The sequence below is a fragment of the Bombina bombina genome, chromosome 2 (assembly GCF_027579735.1).
Source record: "Bombina bombina isolate aBomBom1 chromosome 2, aBomBom1.pri, whole genome shotgun sequence".
Taxonomy (NCBI): domain Eukaryota; kingdom Metazoa; phylum Chordata; class Amphibia; order Anura; family Bombinatoridae; genus Bombina; species Bombina bombina.
This window is the reverse complement of record NC_069500.1, coordinates 269,578,777-269,600,896: the sequence shown is the minus strand read 5'-3', so window position 1 is coordinate 269,600,896 and position 22,120 is coordinate 269,578,777. Positions and strand designations below refer to the sequence as shown.

Genomic DNA, 22,120 nt, shown 5'->3' with positions numbered 1-22,120 from the left:
GTCCGTCGGCTAAAAGTCCGGCCACAATTGCACGAGCAGTGCCCCAAATTTGAAGTAGGAGGACTGACCAAGCATCTTTTTCCATTTCCCGGTTCCTAAAATCCATGCCATATACACGTCCCCTGGTAGGGGACGGAACAGGGATTAAACTGATAAGAATAGTACTACTTAACACACCTTATAATAACGCAGAGAGAGGCAACGCAGAGAGAGGAGTCTGAAGAAGAGGAGTCAGAGGAGGAAGGTGGCTTTGAGGAGGTGGAAGACCAAACACAGCAGGCTTGTTGTCACCTTTCGGGGACACTTGGTGTTGTACGTGGCTGGGTGGAGGGAGAGACCTTCAATGACATCAGTGAGGACAAGGAACGGGACATGGCTAGCTTGGTATCCAACCTTGTGCAAATGGGGAGTTTGCGGTTGTGCAAATGGACTGTTTGCGGTGCGTTAAACGGGAAGTTTGGTCTGTCACTGTGAAGCGGGCGTAACCCTTACACTACCTGATCAATACAACATCATACCTGATGTTTTAAAGCACGTTATTCCAAACAATTTAGGAATGTTAGGTGATTTATGCCCTTTATGGATTAAAACCAGACTCTGCACCAACTATGTAATTTTACGTGGGAGTTTTGCCATGGATCCCCCTCCGGCATGCCACAGTTCAGGTGTTAGTACCCTTGAAACAACTTTTCCATCACTATTGTGGCCAGAAAGAGTCCCTGTGGGTTTTAAAATTCGCCTGCCTATTGAAGTCAATGGCGGTTCGCTAGTTCGCGAACAGTTGCGGATGTTCGCGTTCGCCGTTCGCGAATGGAAAATTTTAAGTTTGCGACTTCACTAGTTAAGGAATTGGGTCTACACAGGGCTATATTTACTGTCCCTGCAGGCAGACAGGTTCGTAATTAGTGAACCTATCCGCTTGCAATTGCCACTTGCGATGTTGCATTGCACGGCGATATTTAACATTGCACAAGAGGTTTCTTGTGCAATGCTGGCCCCTGCTCCAGAGCAACCAATTGCGCTAGAGCAAGGAATGCAATGTCAATCATCCAGAACGAGCGAATGGGTTATTTATCTCACCACCTCTGAGGTGGTGGAAAGGTAAAATAAGTGGTTTCTGCTTCTTAAAGGGACATGAAACCCACAATTTTTCTTTCAAGATTCAGATAGAGAATACAACTTTTAAAAAGTTTCCAATCTACTTCTATTATCAAATTTGCGTTGTTCTCATGTTATTCTTTGTTAAAGAGATATCCAGATAGATAGTGTGCACGTCAGCAGCACTACATGACAGGAAATAGAGCTGTCATCTAGTGCTCTTACTAATGTATTACATTGTTGCAAAACTGCTGCCATATTGTGCAGCAGACACGTGCACACTCCTAAAGTACCTTCCTGATTTTCAACAAAGTTGTTTTAAATTGTATGCTATGTCTAAATCATGAAAGAAAAATTGGGGATTTTATGTCCCTATAAAAATGTTACAGCAGACTTGCTTATGTGAACCTGCTCCCCATAGCTGAAAAAGCTGCAAATGCAGCTTAATAAATTTAGTCCATAGTCTTGTGAGAATGATCAAATCATGTAAGAGGTAACTTAACAATGTATTTGAGAGTCCACAAAACAGCATATTGCCTGTACTCAAAATCTCACATGATAAGCTCCAATTTTATTTAAACTTTAATGCAGATTAGTTTAAATGAGCCAACGTTGATGAATATACATTGTGTCAATATCAGTGCATTTGCCAGCGTCAATACGCTCGCCAGACATCGCTCACGCGGATCCACATATACGATCCCCTTATTTATAAGAAAAAAATGTCAAAAACGCTCGCATCTCGTACGGCGCGATGAGCATCGGACTGTTGTTAACTAACAGTCTTCAATGTCACGGTTATTCGGGTTTTTCCCAACTTTATTGATAACGTTTCATTACTGTCCATGAACAAGCACATTTCTCTAAAGCTAATCTTTTATTTTTCATCTGTTAATGTCCAAGAAATAGATAGATTTATACCTCATTAAACAATCGGCTAGATTACAAGTTTTGCAGTATGAGTAAAAAAGCAGCGTTTAGGCTCATAACGTTGCTTTTTCACTCCCACTGGTATTACGAGCCTTGCAGGTTTAGGGGCACCGCACACTTTTTTGGCCGTACCACAAATTAACTTACGCAATTTGCGTAAAGTCTTTTTTCAATTGGACTTCCATAGCGCCGGAATTACAAGCTTTTTCTGGGAGGCCAAAAAGTGAGAGGTACAGCCTATCCAGCAAGATTCGTAATGCAATCTAAAGTCAGAAGTTATGAGTTTTACGCTACAAATCTGTAACATAAAACTGATAACTAAAGTGTTACAAAGTACACTAACACCCATAAACTACCTATTAACCCCTAAACCGAGGCCCTCACGCATCGCAAACACTAAAATAAAATTATTAACCCCTAATCTGCCCCTAAATCTAAATAAAAATTACTATCATTACCTAAAGTATTCCTATGTAAAACTAAATACTTACCTATAAAATAAACCCTAAGCTAGCTACAATATAACTAATAGTTACATTGTAGCTAGCTTAGGGTTATTTTTTATTTTACAGGCAAGTTTGTATTTATTTTAACTAGGTAGAATCGTTACTAAATAGTTATTAACTATTTACTAACTACCTAGCTAAAATAATTTCAAATTTACCTGTAAAATAAAACCTAACCTGAGTTACACTAACACCTAACCTTACACTACAATTAAATAAATTACCTAAATAAAATAAAATTACCTAAATTACAAAAACAAACTCTAAATTACACAAAAAAAGACATTATCAGATATTTAAACTAATTACACCTAATCTAATAGCCCTATGAAAATAAAAAAAGCCCCCCCCCAAAAAAAATAAAAAAAACCCTAGCCTAAACTAAACTACCAATAGCCCTTAAAAGGGCCTTTTGCAGGGCATTGCCCCAAAGAAATCAGCTCTTTTACCTGTAAAAAAATAAAAACACCCCCAACAGTAAAACCCACCACCCACACAACCAACCCCCCAAATAAAATCCTAACTAAAAAAAAACTAAGCTCCCCATTGCCCTGAAAAGGGCATTTGGATGGCCATTGCCCTTAAAAGGGCATTTAGCTCTTTTTCAGTGCCCAAACCCTAACCTAAAAATAAAACACACCCAATAAACCCTTAAAAAAAATAACACTTACCCCCCGAAGATCCACTGATTGGAACAGCCAATAGAATGCAAGCTCAATCCTATTGGCTGATTGCATCAGCCAATAGGATTTTGTCACCTTTAATTCCGATTGGCTGATAGAATTCTATCAGCCAATCGGAATTCAAGGGATGCCATCTTGGATGACGTCATTTAAAGGAACCTTCATTCATCGTTAGCCGTGGAAATAAGAGGACTTCTCCCGGCTTTGTTGAGGACTTCTTGCCGCTTGGATGAAGACTTCTCCCAGCTTCGTTGAGGAAGGATGTCCAGTCTTCAAAACTGTAAGTGGATCTTCAGGGGTTAGTGTTAGGTTTTTTTAAGGTTTATTAGGTGGGCTTTATTTTTAGGTTAGGGGTTGGGCACTGAAAAAGAGCTAAATGCCCTTTTAAGGGCAATGCCCATCCAAATGCCCTTTTCAGGGCAATGCGGAGCTTAGGTTTTTTTAGTTAGGGTTTTATTTGGGGGGTTGGTTGTGTGGGTTGTGGTTTTACTGTTGGGGGTGTTTGTATTTTTTTTTACAGGTAAAAGAGCTGATTTCTTTGGGGCAATGCCCCGCTAAAGGCCCTTTTAAGTTTAGTTTAGGCTAGGGTTTTTTTTTATTTTGGGGGGCTTTTTTATTTTAATAGGGCTATTAGATTAGGTGTAATTAGTTTAAATATCTGATAATGTCTTTTTTTATTTTGTTCAATTTAGTGTTTGATTTTGTAATTCAGGTAATTTTATTTTATTTAGGTAATTTATTTAATTGTAGTGTAAGGTTAGGTGTTATTGTAACTCAGGTTAGGTTTTATTTTACAGGTCATTTTGAATTTATTTTAGCTAGGTAGTTAGTAAATAGTTAATAACTATTTAGTAAATATTCTACCAAGTTAAAATAAATAAAAACTTGCCTGTAAAATAAAAATAAACCCTAAGCTAGATACAATGTAACTATTAGTTATATTGTTGCTATCTTAGGGTTTATTTTACAGGTAAGTATTTAGTTTTAAATAGGAATAATTTAGGTAATGATAGTAATTTTTATTTAGGTTTATTTTAATTATATTTAAGTTAGTGGGTGTTAGGGTTAGACTTTGGTTTAGGGGTTAATAACTTTAGTATAGTGGCGGCGACATTGGGGGCGGCATATTAGGGATTAATAACTATAATCTAGGTTGCGGCGATGTTAGGGACAGCAGATTAGTGGTTAATAATGTTTAACTAGTGTTTGCGAGACAAGAGTGCGTCAGTTTAGGGGTTAATATGTTTATTATAGTGGCGGCGATGTCCAGAGCGGTAGATTAGGAGTTAATAAGTATAATGTAGGTGTCGGCGATGTTGGGGGCGGCAGTTTAGGGGTTAATAAGTGTAAGATTAGGGGTGTTTAGACTCGGGGTTAGGTGTAAACATAAAATTTGTTTCCCCAATCAATGGGGCTGCGTTACAGAGCTTTACGCTGCTTTATTGCAGGTGTTAGGCTTTTTTCAAGCGGCTCTCCCCATTGATGTCTATGGGGAAATCGTGCACAAGCACGTAAAACCAGCTCATCGCTGCCTTAAGCAGCGCTGGTATTGGAGTGCGGTATGGAGCTCAATTTTGCTCTACGCTCACTTCTTGCCTGTTAACGCCGGGTTTATGAAAACCTGTAATACCAAAGCTGTAGGTAAGTGAGCGGTGACAATAACGTGCAAGTTAATACCGCACCCCTCATACCGTAAAACTCGTAATCTAGCCGAATGTCTCATAGAAAGTTATTTTAATATTTATTTATTATATGATACTTTAACATAAATTAATGTGTATTTGTATTTCTAGAAGTCATGATATGCTTTTATCTCATGGTTTTTTTTTTATAAATGATTATTAATGCTAGAACTTGTACATATATCTTTGCACATACTTGTATGTATATATATATATATATATATATATATATGTGTGTGTGTTATATCAGAAATCGTTTGCAAACATATTTACGTCTCTAAGTTCCTTTTTTTGTTCTGAACAATGTTGTCTGTCATATCTCTGTGTTTATTTATACCACTATATGTATATAGTGTAAATGTATTATTTTTCTAAGCAGGAATAATTGCGAATATAGCATGTAATCAGGGTATTATATGTACATGTATTTATTTGTAATCAATGGATATTTTTAGAGCTGGGCAAGTATTTTCTCTGTACCTGTGTAACCCTTCCTGATGGCAATCTAGTTTTAAAAACCACCCCTACACAGGTGTTATAAAATGGACTGGCATATAAGATGACATTTCTTACTGAAAAAGAAATTCAAGAGAAGAAAGCAATATACTGAAAATAGCATGACAGTAAAGAGGTGATTTTAATTTCTGCTGTATCTGAATCATGACAGTTTAATGTTAGGTGGGCTATCCCTTTGAGCTATCAGCTTAAGATAATATTGAATCAAACATCAATTCGATTTTCGATTTTAAAATCATTGTCTAAAATATTACACTGTGTGTCCTAATGTCAGCATTAATGTTTATCTTTAATACTAATTTCACATATACATACTTTCAAAGTATAATACACAATGTAACAAATGGAACTTACAAGTTCTGATGAGTGATCAATGACACAAGTATAAAGCAATTTGATTTGTTAGTAATAGTTTTAAATGTGTATTTGAATCAGATTGGCTGAAGTCATAAATCATGTGATTATGCATATTTCAATCAAAAGTGGTTGAAAAATTCACTAGTGTTTTTTTAGGAGTTTTTAATTGGTGTGAAAAGTGTTGCGTCAAAATTGGTGCGAAGTGAAGAGTAGTACTTGTATTACATGGCTTAAACATGGTGAACATAGATTTTTGCAAAAAAATAAAAAGGAAGTTAGCTATATTATGTTGTGTATTTATTTCATTTTTATCTCTATATCTATTGGTGCGATAAGTTTGGGGCAAAACTTTGCAACAAATTTAGAGAAATAATACTGTCCCCTTGCTTTGTAATGAGAGACAAAGTTGCAACATAATCCATAAGTAGTAATGTATTTTTCATTTTTATTTCTATATCTACTAGTGCACCAAATGTGGAGCAATAATATTGTTTGATTTAGAAAGGGTATACAATTTTAAGAAAGTTTCTAATTTACTTTTATTATGTAATATACTTAATTCCCTTGCAGCATCGAACATAAGCTTTTTTGTGTTTTCAGACTCCCATTGAGTTCTATGGCATCCGCGGCCTCAAGGGTGCGGATTGAAAATTAGGGGGCATATTTATCAAGCTCCGAATGGAGCTTGATGCCCCGTGTTTCTGGCAAGCCTGCAGCACTTATGAAGCAGCGATCACAAAGACCGCTGCTACATAACCTGTCCGCCTGCTCTGAGCAGGCGGACAGACATCGCCGGAAATCAACCCGATAGAGTACGATCGGGTTAATTGACACCCCCTGCCGACAGACCTTGATAACTATGGGCCTGTGTATGCTGCGTTGGAATAGACGTGAGCGTACCTGATAAATGTTTGATACATTTGGAAAAGGGTCAAATAGAGTCAAATCTGAATTCGAAACATCTGTAATAACACAAGCATCGATCTACGTTGAAATGAGATTGCGGGAGCGTATATTACGTCACAAATATTGACGCTTTGATAACTACGGTGGATCAATCTTGCGACAAATATGATGCGGGATTCAAGCGTATTTTCAGTTGATGCTTTGATAACTATACCCCATAGACACCATGGCCTCTATTTATCAAAGTCTGGCGGACCTGATCCGACAGTGCGGATCAGGTCCGCCAGACCTCGCTGAATACGGAGAGCAATACGCTCTCCGTATTCAGCATTGCACCAGCAGCTCAATCAGAATCTAAGGGACACCACCTTGGATGACGTCATTTAAAGGAACCTTCATTCGGGAAGAAGACTTCGTAAGAAGAGGATGCTCCGCGTCGGATTTCTGGAAGATGGAGCCGCACCGTGCCGGATGGATGAAGATAGAAGATGCCATCTGGGTGAAGACTTCTGTGGGCTTGGATGAAGACTTCTGCCGACTTCGATGAGGACTTCTCCCGGCTTCTTTAAGATGGATGACGGATCTTCAAAACTGTAAGTGAATCTTCAGGGGTTAGTGTTAGGTTTTTTTAAGGGTGTATTGGGTGGGTTTTATTTTTAGATTAGTGTTTGGGATGCAATAGAGCTAAATGCCCTTTTAAGGGCAATTCCCATACAAATGTCCTTTTCAGGGCAATGGGGAGCTTAGGTTTTTTTAGTTAGGGTTTTATTTGGGGGGTTGGTTGTGTGGGTGGTGGGTTTTACTGTTGGGGGGGTTGTTTGTATTTTTTTACAGGTAAAAGAGCTGATTTCTTTTGGGCAATGTCCTGCAAAAGGCCCTTTTAAGGGCTATTTGTAGTTTTTTGTAGGCTAGGGTTTTTTTTACTTTGGGGGGCATTTTTATTTTCATAGGGCCCTTAGATTAGGTGTAATTAGTTTAAATCTTTTGATTTTTTGTGTAACTTAGTGTTTGTTATTTTTTGTAACTTAGTTATTAGTTTTTGGTAACTTAGTAATTTTTTAGTGTAGATTTCAATTATTTGAGTAGGGTTAGGTTTTTAAATATATAATATAGTTAATTTAATTTGTAGTTTAATGTAATTTAGTCTAATAGTTAGGGTAGATTAATTATTAGTTTAATATAGTTTAATGTAATTTTAGTCTAATAGTTAGGGTAGATGAATTATTAGTTTAATATAGTTTAATGCAATTTTAGTATAACAGTTAGGGTAGATTAATTATTAGTTTAATATAGTTTAATGTAATTTTAGTCTAATAGTTAGGGTAGCTTAATTAGTAGTTTAATATAGTTTAATTTAATTTTAAAGGTAAGTTTAAATTCATTATAAGATCAGGTAATATTTCATATAAAGTTAGCGGCCCCCAGGCAGAACATGCTGTGATCTGAGATGTCATTGCAGAAAATTCAGCATGTCTGCAGAAAGAATGGGACACATGCAGGAATGGTTGGCTCTTTCCCTTTGAAGCACTGCTCTGCATCAGGCTGTTCTCTTCAAACAGCACTGTGCTCTGGCTACACTCTGTAAGTCCTCCTTAACACAGTGCATCCAGAACAAAGTGCTGTTTGAAGAGAATAGTCAAACAAGGATCAGCACTGCAAAGCAGTACTGCATTTATTGTTGACTGGCTCTCAGGGATTTTTTTCACAAGACATTTTTAAAAACTTAAAATTTCTTTTTTCTTTGCAGCTAATTTGCAATGCATTTTTCAACTGCTCCACTATATTATAAAACGTTCAATATTGCTTTATTCTCCAGTTAATCACTGCATTGCAATAATGAATTGGTGCTTTAGTGTAACTGCCTCATTTAAAATTGTATTTTATTTCAAAATGATCTGCAGAAAATTTTTCACAAAAAAATTACATCGCAGAAAGTTGAGAAACGTTCTGCCTCTGGGGTTAGCGGGTTGTTAGGTTTAGGGGTTAAAAGGGTTAATTTATTTTATGGCGATTTGGGGGGGCTGGCGGTTTAGGGGTTAATAACTTTATTTAGTTGCGGTGGGCTCCGTGAACGGCGGGATATGGGTTAATAACATAATGTAGGTGGCAGCGGTGTAGGGGGCGGCAGATTAGGGGGTTAAGAATATAATGTAGGTGGCGGCGGGGTCCGGGAGCGGCGGGATAGGGGTTAATAAGTTTATTAGAGTTGCTGTGGGCTCCAGGAGCGGCGGTTTAGAGGTTAATAACTTTATTTAGTTGCGGCGGGGTCCAGGAGCAGCGGGATAGGGGTTATACAGTTTAGTATAGTGGCGGTGTTTAGTGACAGTATACAAATAAATCTGTGAAAAAGCCGAATAGCAGCGAGATCGATGACTGTTAGTTAACAACAGTCCGCTGCTCATTGCCCCGTACTTGGTGCGCGACTTTTTGTCAGCTTTTTTGTTAAATATGGAGAGCGTATTCAGGTCCGCGGTCACGATGTTAGGCGATCTTAGGTGACCGTATTGGTGCCGTCGAATGCAAGTAAGTTGACAGCTTGATAAGTAGGCCTCTATATGTGTGATGTTATAGCCCCTTCAGAAATAATACAGATACATTTTCAAAGCCCACTTGCCAATTTAGATTTCAACCACCGGAATGTAATTCTATTTTCTATTAGCAGCAAAAGTTACAGTTGCTAGATATTGATGAATAAATATTTAAATGACACTGTGGCATAGAGGTTCAAAATTGTAATATTAATAGACCAAAAGTTGCAAAATGTGAATCTTGGTCAGCTCTTGCCCTTAAAAAATATTTATTTGCTATGGACACAGAACAAAAGAAAAAAACAGTAGGAACCAAATAGCATTTTATTTCTATATTGAACATACTAACATAAGCCTAGATTACAAGTGGAGAAATACATTTTTATCGCTCTTGAGCGCTAACTACACTCAAAGTAAATCAATAGCACCCCATCTTTACACTGGTATTACAAGTTGAAAGTAAAAATTTAGGGCTAGATTACAAGACACACTCTAACATTAGCGCACAATAATAGACTATTGCGGGCGAGCTAATTTGAGCTCATATTACAAGTTGAAAGTAAAATTGAGAGTGTAATCACATTTTACGTTTATCGGGTTAGCGCTACTGAAAACCTTGCGTAAAGGGTAGTGAATTAAAATAAAGTTCCATTAAACACAATATAAATATTTTTAAAATTACAGTTATTCTCGTAAAAACACTATCTGATAAAACTTATTCACATAAATATAAAAAAAATTGTTATCAGGGTTCAAAGGTATATGACATAGGGCCATGTATTTGACTGCAAAGTGCTATAATATATATATGAACAGAATAGATGTAAGAGTAAAATATCTAGAAACCAACCAGAAACTATCCATTATTCATAACTAAATTTAGTTAGAGGCGAAAATTGTTCTAGAGAGGGTGCATCAGCCCTAACATTCTTACTACCAGGCAGGTAGGAGACCACATAATTAAACCGAGACAAAAATAGCGCCCATCTGGCCTGTCTGGGGGACAAAAGTTTTGCCTCAGATAGATAAGTTAAATTCTTGTGGTCAGTAAGAATGAGCACTGGCACGCTAGTACCCTCGAGAAGATGCCTCCATTCCTTGAGTGCCAAAATTATGGCCAGTAATTCCCTGTCGCCAATTTCATAATTGCACTCCGCTGGAAAAAAAATAATAAAAAGTCCACAAGTCAAATAACAAGCCAGGAGTCAAAACCAGAGCTGGTAGTCAGACGAGCCGAGTCAGGAGCCAAAGTGAATAGTCAGACGAGCCGGAATCAGGAACAAGGAAAACAGCAGAGTCAGGAACAAGCCAGGGATCAGGAACCAGGAAGGACGTCAGACAGCTGGTAATACACAGGAACTCTCACAAACAGGTCTGAGACTATGCAAAGGCAATGCATACTGAACAGAGGCCCTTTAAATAATAAGTGATGACATCACAATTCTGAGACTGCATCCTGTCTCACACAGATGATGCACACCAGTCTGGCCATAAAAGGAAGTGCAGGAAATGAGCAGCATCCCCCACAATGCACCATAGTCAGCAAGAGAGGTGAGTAAAATGGCTGCCAGCAGCACATGGCAAACAAAACAGGGAAAAACCCTGACAGCAGGTGAGTTATATGTATGCTTGTACACTGAGAGCTTACTTATAATATGTGAGTAAAATTTCTGCACACCTTTTTTTATTTACCTGATAGGATTGAACAAAGATATTCATAGTTCTCACTATCTCATAATTTCCTATGTTATTTTTATGATGCTAAAACATCTCACATTTTTCATTCATTATTGAATGATCTTTATACAATAGGATTGGAGAGGATGGAAAGGTTGGGGAACTTTAATGACAATTAAGGGCTTTTATTGAATCTGAATCTGTGCACTTGAGCTTCATTGACATTTCCAAGCCATTCAGAAAAGTGAATGTGAACAGAATTAATTTTAACAATCCATCACATGGAAAAAAATAAGGTGACCGATAAAAAAGATAGATATGTTTTATATATTTATGGGGTTTTTTTACTTTTTTTTTTTTTTGCTCCAACTCTTTTTAACATTCGCAGGAGGAACAGAAGTCTTTACACCTAACAAGATACAAAATATATTTTCATAATACATTTGAAAAACTAGGTTTCAAAATTGTAGTACCATGTTTTCTTGAAGTGAAGTTTAGGATTTTTACTTCTTACTCATAGTTCTTCTTACTTATAGGTTTCTTTTTAGAAATGTTTCTGGTACATGGATTTTCATAACAATGGTATATGCGGAAATGTACATATTGAAAATATATTAATGTTGTCTTTTACTGGTTAAATCTGAAGAATATTTATCATCACCAACTTCTCATATTTCCTATCAATACTTAGGGTCATATTTATCAAACTCCGTATGGAGCTTGATGCCACCTGTTTCTGGCGAGCCTTTTGGCTCGCCGGAAACACAAGTTATCGAACCAGCGGTTTAAAGACCGCTGCTTCATAACCTGTCCACCTGCTCTGAGGCGACGGACAGACATCACCAGAAATCAACCTGATCGAATACATATAGGAATCTGCAGGGGGCGGCATTGCACCAGAAGTTTACAAGAACTGCTGGTGCAATGATAAATGCAGACAGCGTATGCTGTCGGCATTTATCGATGTGCAGCGGACATGATCCGCAATATTGGATCATGTCCGCTCGCACAATGATAATTCGGTCCCTTAGTCTAATTGTTCATGGGGTCAGTAAGCAATCAAGATATTATGAGACAAATATAAAATCCTAACATTATTTCCAGTATTTTCCAGCAATGCATGGAAGATTTAGACTTACTGGATTTCATTTTGCATAAATCCCTAATTACAGAGTATGAGGCATTGCTGACTTGTGCGTACATAACAATGTAGGGCAAAAATTCCAAATACTAACACCTTGTTGTTTACAGGTTCTGCCAAATTCTCTCAAAAGTAGGTAAACAGTTGCTTACCACAAATTACTGGAGTTGAATTTGGAATAATTTTAATTTGTATGACCCTATACTAAGAGTGAGAACATTAATTATAGTTTAAATCCTCAGGTTATATCAGTAGTTAAAATAGCACAATACAATTTAGAATTATAGTGTAAGAATGCTATAGACTAATTAAAGACTATGATGTATATCATGGGAAATAGAAATGACTGCATAACAAAAAAAATACAATGAAAATAAAATAAACCCGCAAACTTACAGTTTTCTTTAACATTTTGACTGCGTAAGGTTTCTGGGATCCTTTTTGCCGGCATCTGTATACAACTGATGTGGCACCCCTAGAGGAAAGACAGAATAAAAGCTAGTAATCATCTACTAAGCAATACAAAATTAATTCAAAATGGTGCATTTACAATACATAAAAATACATTATTATATTCCAAAGACAGAAAGTAGACATGTGCATGCCGGAAAATTTTGTTTAGTTTCATATCGATTCAGTATTTTTAAAATTTCGTTTTGGAAGCATTCGGATCTATTAGTTATATTATTCATTCGTTTTGGATTCATTCGGATTGATCCGTTATAGCGGTCATTCATTTCGGATGCATTGGGAAATTTGGAAGTTTGGTATGTTCAGATTAATTTATTATGTTATGTTACGTTGATTTGGATGGTTCCAACCAACACAAAAGGAATAATTTCACTGTTCTAATTCACTATATTTAATGTAATATATCTCTATTAGTTGTTTTTTTTATAATAAATATGGAACGGCAAAGGAATTGGAATTAGTCCAGAAAGTCAGAATATCGCCCCATGGACATTCGAATAAAACAAATAAATCCGAACTTATTTGGATTTTTTGTTACAAATTGATTTGTATTAGTTTTGTTTTGTTACTAGGGTGATTCAGAGATTTGGATACATCCGAATGACCCGATTTTCGTCCGAATTTTGATTCGGAAGGAGTTGAATTGCACATGTCTAACAGAAAGTCATCCCTATCAGTTATGCAACTTATAACATCCAAGTGAAAGATATAACACCAACATGTCAGGCAAAAATAAAGACAATTCAAAAACAGAATCACTGAGTTGCAAAAAGGATCACCCCCTTGTGTCAGTATTTTGTTGAACCACCTTTATCTTTAATTACAGCCTTTAGTCTTTTGGGATACGTCTCTACTAACTTTGCACATCTAGACTGTGCAATATTTGCCCAATCTTCTTTGCAGAACTGCTCCAGTTCCGTTACATTTGATGATGACCATTTGTGGACTGCAGTCTTCAATTCATGCCACAGATATTCAATGGGGTTTAAGTCTGGACTCTGACTAGGTCATGCAAGGACATTCACCTTTGTCTCCTTCAACCACTGTGTGGTCATTTTTGCTGTGTGCTTTGGGTCTTTGTCATGTTGGAAGGTAAACCCTGTCTGCAAGTAACTAAGATGGTTGTGAGGAAAGTGGGTGGTGGGGGGGGGAGCTGTTTGGGAGGGATCAGGGAGGTGGGAGGACAAGCCTTACACTAGAATATTATAACCCTTGTCAACTAACTAATTAACACCTTCACTGCCAGGAATTTCAGATGTATGGTGCACAGCTGCAAAAGCGGCCTTCTTATTACCAAAACCCATGTAGATCTGCTATTTCTGTACAAAGGGGAACGCAGAGAAGCTTTTACATCCATTTGTGCTATAAGCACACAAGCGGTATGTAAATAATTTCCGTGAGAAACAAAAAATTTGTGAAAACGTTAATTTCTTTCTAAAGACACAGTGAGTCCACGGATCATCATAATTACTATTGGGAATATCACTCCTCACCAGCAGGAGGAGGTGAAGAACACCACAGCAAAGCTGTTAAATACCACTCCCCTTACCCACAACCCCCAGTCATTCTCTTTGCTTGTATCAGTTACAAGGAAGGGGTAAAGTTAGGTGTCTGATTCTTTAATCAAGAGTTTGTTATTTTTAAACAGAACAAGTTTGTTCTGATTTTCATGGGGTTTAGCTGTAATTCACTTCAGTCTCTTCAGTAGAGCAGTGGTGGCTTTTAAGATTTTGGGAACTGGGGGGGAATAATCCCTTCTGTGCCTCCCAGGTTGTGAGCTGCCCTTTTGGTAAAAGGACTATGTAGGTTTACTTAGTCTTTTTCTTTCTGTATCCACAGGTCCATTTTAGGAAGGAAACCTTTCAAACCTAGTGAGCTGCCTTGCTGCCAGGCAGATTATTATGGAGGTAAGTGCTGTTTTTTATTTTTCTGAGGGTGTTCTGAAAAAAAATGGCACTTATGGGGATGACATTTGGGATTGTGAATCTGTTTGTGCAGGTTTTTTACATGCTGTCAGTTTTATGGGACACTGTGAGAGGGACTGTATGTTTATGGCTCTGTTTGGGAGTGTTTTTTACACTCCTTATATGGCTCATTAATTTTTTTTCATTTTTATTGAGTGGCTGTGTTGTGTTGCAGCCATAGTCTGCAACAAGGTAAATTTGGCATTCTTTAGCCCACAATGGGCGGAGTTTTGGCGGTGCGAGTTTTGCACGCTCTTTTAAGAGGCAGGAGAAGGAAGGTTTTATTGAGTGGCTGTGTTGTGTTGCAGCCGTAGTCTGCTACAAGGTCAATTTGGCATTCTTTAGCCCACAATGGGCAGAGTTTTGGTGGTGCGAGTTTTGCACGCTCTTTTAGGAGGCAGGGGAAGGAAGTTTGTGTTTGTTGGGTTTCCTGTCGGCTCCTGTGCTGGTGTTTGTGCGGTCAGTTTGTGGAGCGAGTAGTAGCAGTGGCAGAGTCCGGATCGTCTTCGCTTTGTTGGTTATTACTCTAGTCCATGGAAGGTCAGGTAAGCACCTCAGCCAGGCTTGTTGAGGTGCATAGGTGCTGAAGGGGTCAATTTTTATATTTTATCGTATAATTTCTGTGTGATTTGTTTAACTTCGTTTCTTAAAGCATCAGTCCTGGAGCAAGGGGAAGCAATCTAAGAAGCCTGCCGCTAATTCTAAGTCAGCATGAAGGGTCTGCCCCCGATCCGGCAATGGATCATGTGGGGGGCAGGCTGTCTTTTTTCGGTCAAGCCTGGGTTCGGGAGGTTTCAGATCCCTGGGTGATAGATATTGTGTCCCAGGGATACAGGCTGGAGTTCAAGACTTTTCCTCCCAGGGGCAGGTTTCATCTATCAAGTTTATCTGTAGACCAGATAAAAAGAGAGGCTTCTCAAGTTGTGTTCAGGATCTTTCCGACATGGGAGTGATCATTCCTGTTCCAGTTCAGGAGCAGGGACTAGGTTTTTATTCCAATCTGTTTATCATTCCCAAAAAGGAGGGAAATTTCAGACCCATCCTGGATCTCAAGTGTGTAAATAAGTATCTCAGAGTTCCGTCTTTCAAGATGGAAGCTATTCGGTCAATTCCTCCTCTGGTTCAAGATCTACAGGATGCATATCTGCATATTCCCATTCACAAGGATCATCACAAGTTTCTGAGGTTTGCATTCCTAGACAAGCATTTTCAGTCTGTGGCTCTTCCTTTTGGTATCGCAACAGGTCCCAGGGTGTTTTCAAAGGTTCTGGGTGCGTTGGCGGTTCTCAGATTGCAGGGGGTTGCAGTAGCTCCTTATCTGGACGACATTCTAGTTCAGGTAACATCTTATCAACTAGCAAACTCCCACATGGAGTTGCTGTTGTCTTTTCTGCACTCCCATGGTTAGAAGATGAATTTAGGAAAAAGTTTCTTAATTCCGGCTACAAGAGTGGTATTCTTGAGAACCGTTATATATTCTCTGGAAATGAAGATCTTTTTGACAGAAGCAAGGAAGTCAAAAGTGTTCAATTCATGCCTGATTCTTCAGTCCTCCCCTCAGCCATCAGTGACCCAGTGTATGGAGGTTATTGGTATAATGGTCTCAGTCATGGACATCATTCCGTTTGCTCGGTTCAATCTCAGATCTCTGCAGTTATGCATGCTGAGACAGAAAAACTGAGATTATACAGATCTGTCTCCAAAGATTGATCTAGATAAGACTGCAAGAGATTCTCTTCCGTGGTGGTTGTCTCAGAATATTCTCTCCCAGGGAACCTGTTTTCGCAGGCCTTCCTGGGTGATTGTGACCTCGGATGCCAGTCTGCTGGGTTGGGGAGCTGTCTGGGGTTCGTTAAAGGCTCAGGGTTTGTGGACTCGAGAGGAATTGGTTCTTCCTATAAATGTCTTAGAGCTGAGGGCAATCTTCAATGCTCCTCTGGCCTGGCCTCAGTTGGTTTCAACCCAGTTTATCAGATTTCACTTGAACAATATAATGTCCGTGGATAACATCAATCATCAGGGAGGAACTCGGAGTTCCTTGGCGATGAAGGAAGTAGTCAGGATTATTCAGCGGGCGGAGGCTCACAATTGTTGTCTGTCTGCAATCCACATTCCAGGGGTGGATAACTGGGAAGCGGATTTTCTGAGCAGACAGTCTTTTCATCCGGGGGAGTGGGAGCTTCATCTGGAGCTGTTTTCCAGTTTGATTCTCAGGTGGGGTCAACCGGAGTTGGATCTTATGGCATCTCGTCACAATGCCAAGCTTCCGAAGTACGGTTCAAGGTCAAGGGATCCTCAAACGGTTCTAATAGATGCTCTAGCAGTTCCTTGGAAGTTCAGTCTGGCATACGTGTTTCCTCTGTTTGCCCTTCTTCCTCAAGTTATTGCTCGGATTCGACAGGAGAGGGCATCGGTAAATCTCATTGCACCGGCGTGGCCTTGCAGGATCTGGTATGCAGATCTGGTGGGGATGTCATTATGTCCACCTTGGAGTCTTCCGTTGAGGAAGGACCTTCTACTTCAGGGTCCCTTCCTTCATCCAAATCTTGTTCTCTGAAGCTGACTGCTTGGAGATTGAACGCTTGATTCTATCTAAGCGTGGTTTTTCTGAGTCAATTATTGAGACTATGATTCAGACGCATAAGCCTGTGACTGGAAAGATTTATTACAAAATATGGCGGCATTGGTGTGAATCTAAGGGCTACTCTTGGAGTAGAGTCAGGATTCCTAGGATTTTGTCTTTTCTCCAGGAGGGTCTGCGGAAGGGTTCATCTGCTAGTACCCTGAAGGGTCAAATTTCTGCTTTATCTATTTTGTTACATAAACGTCTGGCAGATGTACCAGACGTTCAGTCTTTTTGTCAGGCTTTGGTTAGAATCCGACCTATGTTTAAGTTTTTGTCTCCTCCTTGGAGTCTTAGTTTAGTTTTGAGAGTTCTTAAACAGGCTCCATTTGAGCCTATGCATTCTTTGGATATTAAGTTGTTAACCTGGAAGGTTTTGTTTTTGGTTGCTATCTCTTTGGCTCAAAGAGTTTCAGAGCTCTCAGCGTTGCAGTGTGAAACTCCTTTTCTTATTTTTCATTCTGATAAGGTAGTATTACATACTGCCTTAGGTTTTCTTCCTAAGGTTGCTTCAGATAAGCATATTAATCAAGAGAGTGTTGTTCCTTCTTTGTGTCCTAATCCTTCTTCTCATAAGGAACGTTTGCTGCACAACCTTGATATAGTTCATGCTTTGAAATATTATTTACAGGTGACTAAGGATTTTTGTCAGTCTTTTTCTTTATGTGTTATCTTTTCTGGGAAGCGTAACGGTCAGAAAGCTATGGCGACTTCTCTTTTTTGTTGGTGGAGGAGTATTATTCGCTTGGCATATGAGACTGTTGGTCAGCAGCCTCCTGAGAAGATCACAGCTCACTCCACGAGGGCTTTTTCTTCTACCTAGGCTTTCAAAAATGGTGCTTCTGTAGATCAGATTTGCAAGGCTGCCACTTGGTCATTTTTACACACTTTTTCAAAATTTTACAAATTTGATACTTTTGCTTCAGCTGAAGCTGTTTTTGGGAGAAAGATTCTTCAAGCAGTGGTGCCTTCTGTTTAGGCTAACTGTCTTGTCCCTCCCTAATCATCCATGTCCTCTAGCGTGGGTATTGAATCCCAATAGTAATTATGATGATCCGTGGACTCACTGTGTTATTAGAAAAAAAATGAAATTTATGCTTACCTGATAAATTTGTTTCTTTCTTGACACAGTGAGTCCACGGCCCGCCCTGTATTTTCAGACAGTTTATTTTTGCATAAACCTCAGGCACAGCTGCACCTTATATTACTTCCTTTCTCTTTTCCCTTTGGTCGAATGACTGGGGGTTGTGGGTAAGGGGAGTGGTATTTAACAGCTTTGCTGTGGTGCTCTTTGCCTCCTCCTGCTGGTCAGGAGTGATATTCCCAATAGTAATTATGATGATCCGTGGACTCACCATGTCAAGAAAGAAACAAAATGGGCCTAGTTCAATACCTTGTGTTGTCTGCTAAAAAAAAATAGTTTTGATAGCTCTATTTCTGTTTAAATGGAGTTATATCAAAAATGGTTAAAAAAAATCCTGGTAGCGAAGGGGTTAATTGCATGCTCTGTCTAAATCATGAAAGAATATTTTCCTTTAATGAGGAACAGACAACGATAAGGCTATCTAATAAACCATTTATTTTGTAGCAGCCCCAAATATATCTCTACTGATAAATTGTGCCTTTATTATACTAAATAGTACAATAAAATATGAATAAGTAAAAAATAAACAAGCCTTCACTGTCTGTTTTTTACAGTATTTCTAAAGGTACACTTTATCATTTTTTTTAACCTAACACTGAAGACATATTGTTTATAATACTAACAGGTCAGATATTTTTAAAACTGTTTTGAATATGTAGCATAATCAAGAATACGATTTCCTCAATCACTATGTGCATCAAGGGCGCAATCCGATATAGATAGTAGTTTGCGGCACAAGCGAGGGAACCCCTGCCGCCCGTAGTTTCAGCTCGCAACTCGAGCTATCCCATATACGGCGCTGTCAGATTCTAAAGTGCCGTAAGTCAAATAAACCAGCGATGTCCAGAAATCTGCGTAAGTACAAATTTCTAGAGTCGCCAGTGACTTATGGCACTTTAGAAACTGCCGGCGCCTACAAAACCTGACTAAGTTATAAAATCTCCCGTACTGTCTAACATAGCCTGACACGTATACCCCTCTATCCGCAATCCCCCCTCCCTCTCCTAATAATAAATGTGTTAACCCCTAAACCACCGCTCCCGGACCCCGCAGCACCTAATAAAGTTATTAACCCCTAAACCACCGCTCCCGGACCCCGCCGCCACCTACATTAGCTACCCCCTAATGTGAGCCCCTTACACCGCCGCCACCTACATTACCTACCCCATAATGTGAGCTCCTACCCCGCCGCCACCTACATTAACTACCCCCTAATGTGAGCCCCTTACACCACCGCCACCTACATTAACTACCCCCTAATGTGAGCTCCTACCCCGCTGCCAGCTATATTAAAATTATTAACCCCTAATCTAATCCCCCTACCCCGCCGCCAGCTATATTAAAATAATTAACCCCTAATTTAAATCCCCCTACCCCGCCGCCAGCTATATTAAATGAATTAACCCCTAATCTAAATCCCCCTACACCGCCGCCACCTATATTACATTTATTAACCCCTAATCTAATCCCCCTATACCGCCGCCACCTATATTAAATTAATTAACCCCTAATCTAATCCCCCTATACCGCCGCCACCTATATTAAATTATTTAACCCCTAAAATACTAAACTATCCCTACCACTAAACCTAAGTCTAACCCTACAAATAGCCCTGAAAAGGGCATTTTGCGTGGCATTACCCCAAAGTAAACAACTCTATTGCCAGCCCTTAAAAGGGCTTTTGGCGGGGCATTGTCACAAAGTAATCAGCTCTTTTGCCTATAATCTAAATCCCCTACACCGCTGCCACCTATAATAAATGTATTAACCCCTAATCTAATCCCCCTACACCGCCGCCACCTATATTAAATATATTAACCCTAATTATATTAGGGTTAATATAGTTAATATAGTTATTATATTATATATATTAAGTATAATAACCCTATCTAACTCTAACACCCCTAACTAAATTCTTATTAAAATAAATCTAATTAATATTAATAATATTAATTAAAATATTCCTATTTAAATCTAAATACTTACCTATAAAATAAACCCTAAGATAGCTACAATGTAATTAATAATTACATTGTAGCTATTTTAGGGTTTATATTTATTTTACAGGTAACTTGGTATTTATTTTAACTAGGTATAATAGCTATTAAATAGTTAATGACTATTTAATAGCTACCTAGTTAAAATAATTACCAATTTACATTGTAAAATAAATCCTAACCTAAGTTACAAATACACCTACACTATCAATAAATTAAATAAACTACAAATCTCTAAACTAAAATACAATTAAATACACTAAACTAAATTACAAAAAAAACAAACACTAAATTACAAAAAATAAAATAAGATTACAAGAATTTTAAGCTAATTACACCTATTCTATGCCCCCTAATAAAATAATAAAGCCCCCCAAAATAAAAAAATGCCCTACCCTATTCTAAATTAAAAATTAACCAGCTCTTTTACCAGCCCTTAAAAGGGCTTTTTGCGGGGCATGCCCCAAAGTAAACAGCTATTTTGCCTGTAAAAAAACACACAATACCACCCCCCAACATTACAACCCACCACCCACATACCCCTACTCTAAACCCACCCAAACCCCCCTTAAATAAACCTAACACTAAGCCCCAGAAGATCTCCCTACCTTGAGTCGTCTTCACCCAGCCGGGCCGAACTCTTCATCCAATCCGGGCGATGTCTTCATCCAAGCGGCAAAGAAGAAGTCTTCCATCCGGGCGATGTCTTCATCCAAGCGGCAAAGAAGAGGTCCTCCATCGGGGCAAAGTTATCCTCCAAGCGGCATCTTCAATCTTCCTTCTTTAGCCCTCCTACGCGGAACATCCAGCAGGCCCAACGACTGAACAACGAATGAAGTTTTCTTTAAATGACGTCATCCAAGATGGCGTCCGTCGAATTCCAATTGGCTGATAGGATTCTATCAGCCAATCGGAATTAAGGTAAGAAAATCTGATTGGCTGATTGAATCAGCCAATCAGATTCAAGTTCAATCCGATTGGCTGATCCAATCAGTCAATCGGATTGAACTTGAATCTGATTGGCTGATTGTAGTAGGGGCTCACATTAGGGGGTTATACATTTAATGTAGGTGGCGGCGGGGTCCGGGAGCGGCAGGGATTGCGGTTGACAGGTAGACATTGCGCATGCGTTAGGTGTTAGGTTTTATTTTGCAGCTAGTTTAAGGAGTTACGGGGCTCCAATACACAGCGTAAGACTTACTACGCCTGCAATTTGTGGCGAGGTGAAAATGGAGTAAGATTTCTCCATTTTCGCCACGTAAGTCCTTACGCTGTATATTGGATACCAAACTGCGCTGGTTTGGTATAATTGTCTATGGGCCAAAAAACTACGGCCGAAGGCAGAAATATACGAGCGTAACTTCTAGGTTACGCCGTATATGTGATACCAAACCAGCACAAAATTTGGCGTCCCCGGCTTTTGCGGGCGACGCTGCATATCGGATCGGGCCCCAAATGCCTAAGATCTATTGTTTGAAAGGGAATTGCAACTTCCTTTTAAACAGTGACAGTCTTAGGAGTGCAATAAGCCAGAAATGTAAAAATGTATCAAATAAAATTGTACATTTTTGTGTGGAAGTGGTCTATAGTGGCCAGATAGTCAAAAATCAGACCCCCAAGACAGATCCCTCATTTAGACTTATTTTAAACTTAGAAACTTTATTATTTTTCTCTTTGGTACCACAGAAAACTAGGACATGGGGGATGATTTATCTTGTGTCTGTTAGACATGATCCGTTGTAGCGATCATGTCCACCAGATAACTATAAATGCAGACAGCATACGCTGTCTGCATTTATCATTGCACAAGCATTTCTAGTGAAATGCTTGTGCAATGCCGCCCCCTGCAGATCCAATAGCAGGGGATGTCATTCAATCCGATTGTATGCAATCGGAC

The 22,120-nt window shown here is 38.9% G+C and overlaps 1 protein-coding gene across 1 annotated transcript in view; it reads right to left on the bottom strand.

The window, feature by feature from the left end:
* Positions 1-22,120, bottom strand: part of CAMK4 (calcium/calmodulin dependent protein kinase IV) — a 489,303-nt gene that overhangs the window by 219,004 nt on the left and 248,179 nt on the right. Inside the window, exon 2 of the mRNA XM_053701539.1 lies at positions 12,421-12,499. Within this exon, the coding sequence (XP_053557514.1) occupies positions 12,421-12,499 (79 nt within the window). The remainder of the gene's footprint in view (positions 1-12,420; positions 12,500-22,120) is intronic.